At 44.5% G+C, this 2,122-nt stretch overlaps 1 protein-coding gene across 1 annotated transcript; it reads right to left on the bottom strand.

Moving 5' to 3' along the window:
* Window positions 1-580: 580 nt before the first annotated feature.
* On the bottom strand, window positions 581-1,618 carry LRRC30 (leucine rich repeat containing 30). The gene has a single exon (XM_074847736.1). It carries the CDS (start codon window positions 1,475-1,477, stop codon window positions 581-583), a length of 897 nt encoding a protein of 298 aa, XP_074703837.1. The 5' UTR covers window positions 1,478-1,618.
* Window positions 1,619-2,122: the final 504 nt, after the last annotated feature.

Here is a 2,122-nt window from a genome sequence, read left to right as displayed (position 1 = left end):
CAGTGCACAGCTGTGGGGTAAACAAATGGTATTGAACTGGCTGGTAATATACTGTCTGTGAGCTAATATAGCTCAGGATATATTCACTGCCAAAAGTAAATTAAACATTTTTCTTGAGATTCACTTAGATAGCAGTGTTTGTTTATGTAGCGGTTTATCTGTGTATGAAGAAGTGAGCCGGAGTTAAAGTGCAACTGCAATCACATATAGTAATGCAATTCATATTAATATTCCTTTAACCTAATAGCTGGCAAATACACGTTTCTGCACTTCTAGCAGTCTGCCTTATTTGTTTCTGTCAAACGAAGAGCAAATATTTTATCACAAGTTTGTTGGGTTTTTTCCTAAAAAATCCCAAGCCCACTAACACTGAAGGTTATAGAGGTGGCTATTTTTAGAAAGTTTACTCTTCACACACTTAATCAAGACCATCATACTTTACTTGCTTTCCTCCAACCGTTACTAAAGCCATCCACAGTCTTCGAAATCCAAGCATTATGAAGTGGAAATGCCTGTGCAGGAAAGCGCTCTGATACAACTGAGTCTTGATGACAGGCTTAATCCCAAGATCAGCTGAAACTCAGTTGTTCTCCTTTTTCTCCCTGAGGTAGTTGAAGAGGACATCCAGTCCCCCCTCGACGACCTCGGGCAGGGGCCGGGACAAGGGGTTGTGGGCGATGTGGAGGCCTTTGTCCATTGGGTTCCATGCGATGCGTGGCAGCCGGCGCAGCAGGTAGAGCTCATCTGGGAGAGTCTGTATGGCATTGTAATCAACATTTAGTAACTCCAGAGCAGTGATGAAGCAGAGAGACCGTGGAAGGGTGCGTATGTTGTTATTCTCTACAATAAAGATTTGCAGATTGACCAGATACTGGACGCTCTCTGCAATGCTTTCAAGCCTGTTGGACCCTAGGTGCAAGAAGTCTAAGCTTCTCAGTGCAAAAATGCAGAGCGGAATTTGCACAAAGCGATTGTTACTGAGGTTCAGTTTCCTCAAACTTGTCAGGTCGGTGAAGCTCAAAGGCAGTTGTGAGATGTAGTTGTGCGAGAGGCTCAAAACCTCCAGCTTTCTGCACAAGCTGAGCTCTGCTGGCACTTCTGTCAGGCAGTTCATATTGACGAACAAGACCTTCAGGTTCCTCAGCAACCCAATCTCTTTAGGCAGACACTTAAGGCAGTTGCCACCCAAGTTCAGCACTACAAGCCTGTCCAGTTTCCCCAGCGAAGGAGGAATCACCACCAGCTGGTTACGTGAAAGGTTCAGTTTCTGTACCTCGGGCAGTCCCCACAAGAAGTCAGGCGTGCTGGTCATCCCTTTCATTATGAGGCTCAAGCTGACATAACGCAATCCCCGTTTCAGCAGTGACTTGGGTTCTTTCCCTGAGAGAAGAGCATCTTCCCATGCAGGCAACTTTGGACCTTTCCTCAGAAAAACCATGCTCCTTTGGCCCTCGTTCTTTGAGTGCTCAGTTCCCATAACACCCTGGATCCCTCCTGAGAGATGAAGCGACGTTTTCTTCCCTTGTAAGTACTACACTAACATGCAAATGCCAACAGAGGATGACAGCTTGCAGGAGGCAGGAAAGTCAAAGCAAGGAGACGAGGAGGAGCCTGTGAAGTGCACCTCAGTCCACTGGGGTAGTTTCCATAGCTGCTAAGGGAAAGTTTCACTTTTGGGGGCTTATGCTGGTCTTGGTGCACAGTCTGTAATGAAATACTTGCTCCTGACTTATGAGCAAACCTGTTCAATTCAAACTGAATGCCACAAGGCAGCTGTCACTGTCATTTGGCCTGGGCTTTATTGGACAGATATGTATCTTCACTGCAAAAAGGTCACAAGGATGCTGTATATAACTTCACCATGTCAGCTTTCTTGGCTATCTTGTACATACCATGGCTGCAGGACAATTAACAAGAGTGACTTCAAAAAACAAACAAGCAAGCTACGGAAGAAAACAAGCAAACAAAGAAGCCATCATTTCAATTCAGATTTAAAAGATATTTTCACAATCATTTTTATTTTGACGTTCCTCATTTCACTGAAATAATTACCAATCCACCAGAAAACTTTGCTTGCCGCAAAAATGCTGGTAAAAACTTTTCATGTGAGTCCTTGTTTTCT

This window comes from Strix aluco, chromosome 1 (assembly GCF_031877795.1).
Source record: "Strix aluco isolate bStrAlu1 chromosome 1, bStrAlu1.hap1, whole genome shotgun sequence".
Lineage (NCBI taxonomy): Eukaryota > Metazoa > Chordata > Aves > Strigiformes > Strigidae > Strix > Strix aluco.
Note: the sequence above shows the minus strand (reverse complement) of the source record. Positions and strands in the feature narration are given on the sequence as shown.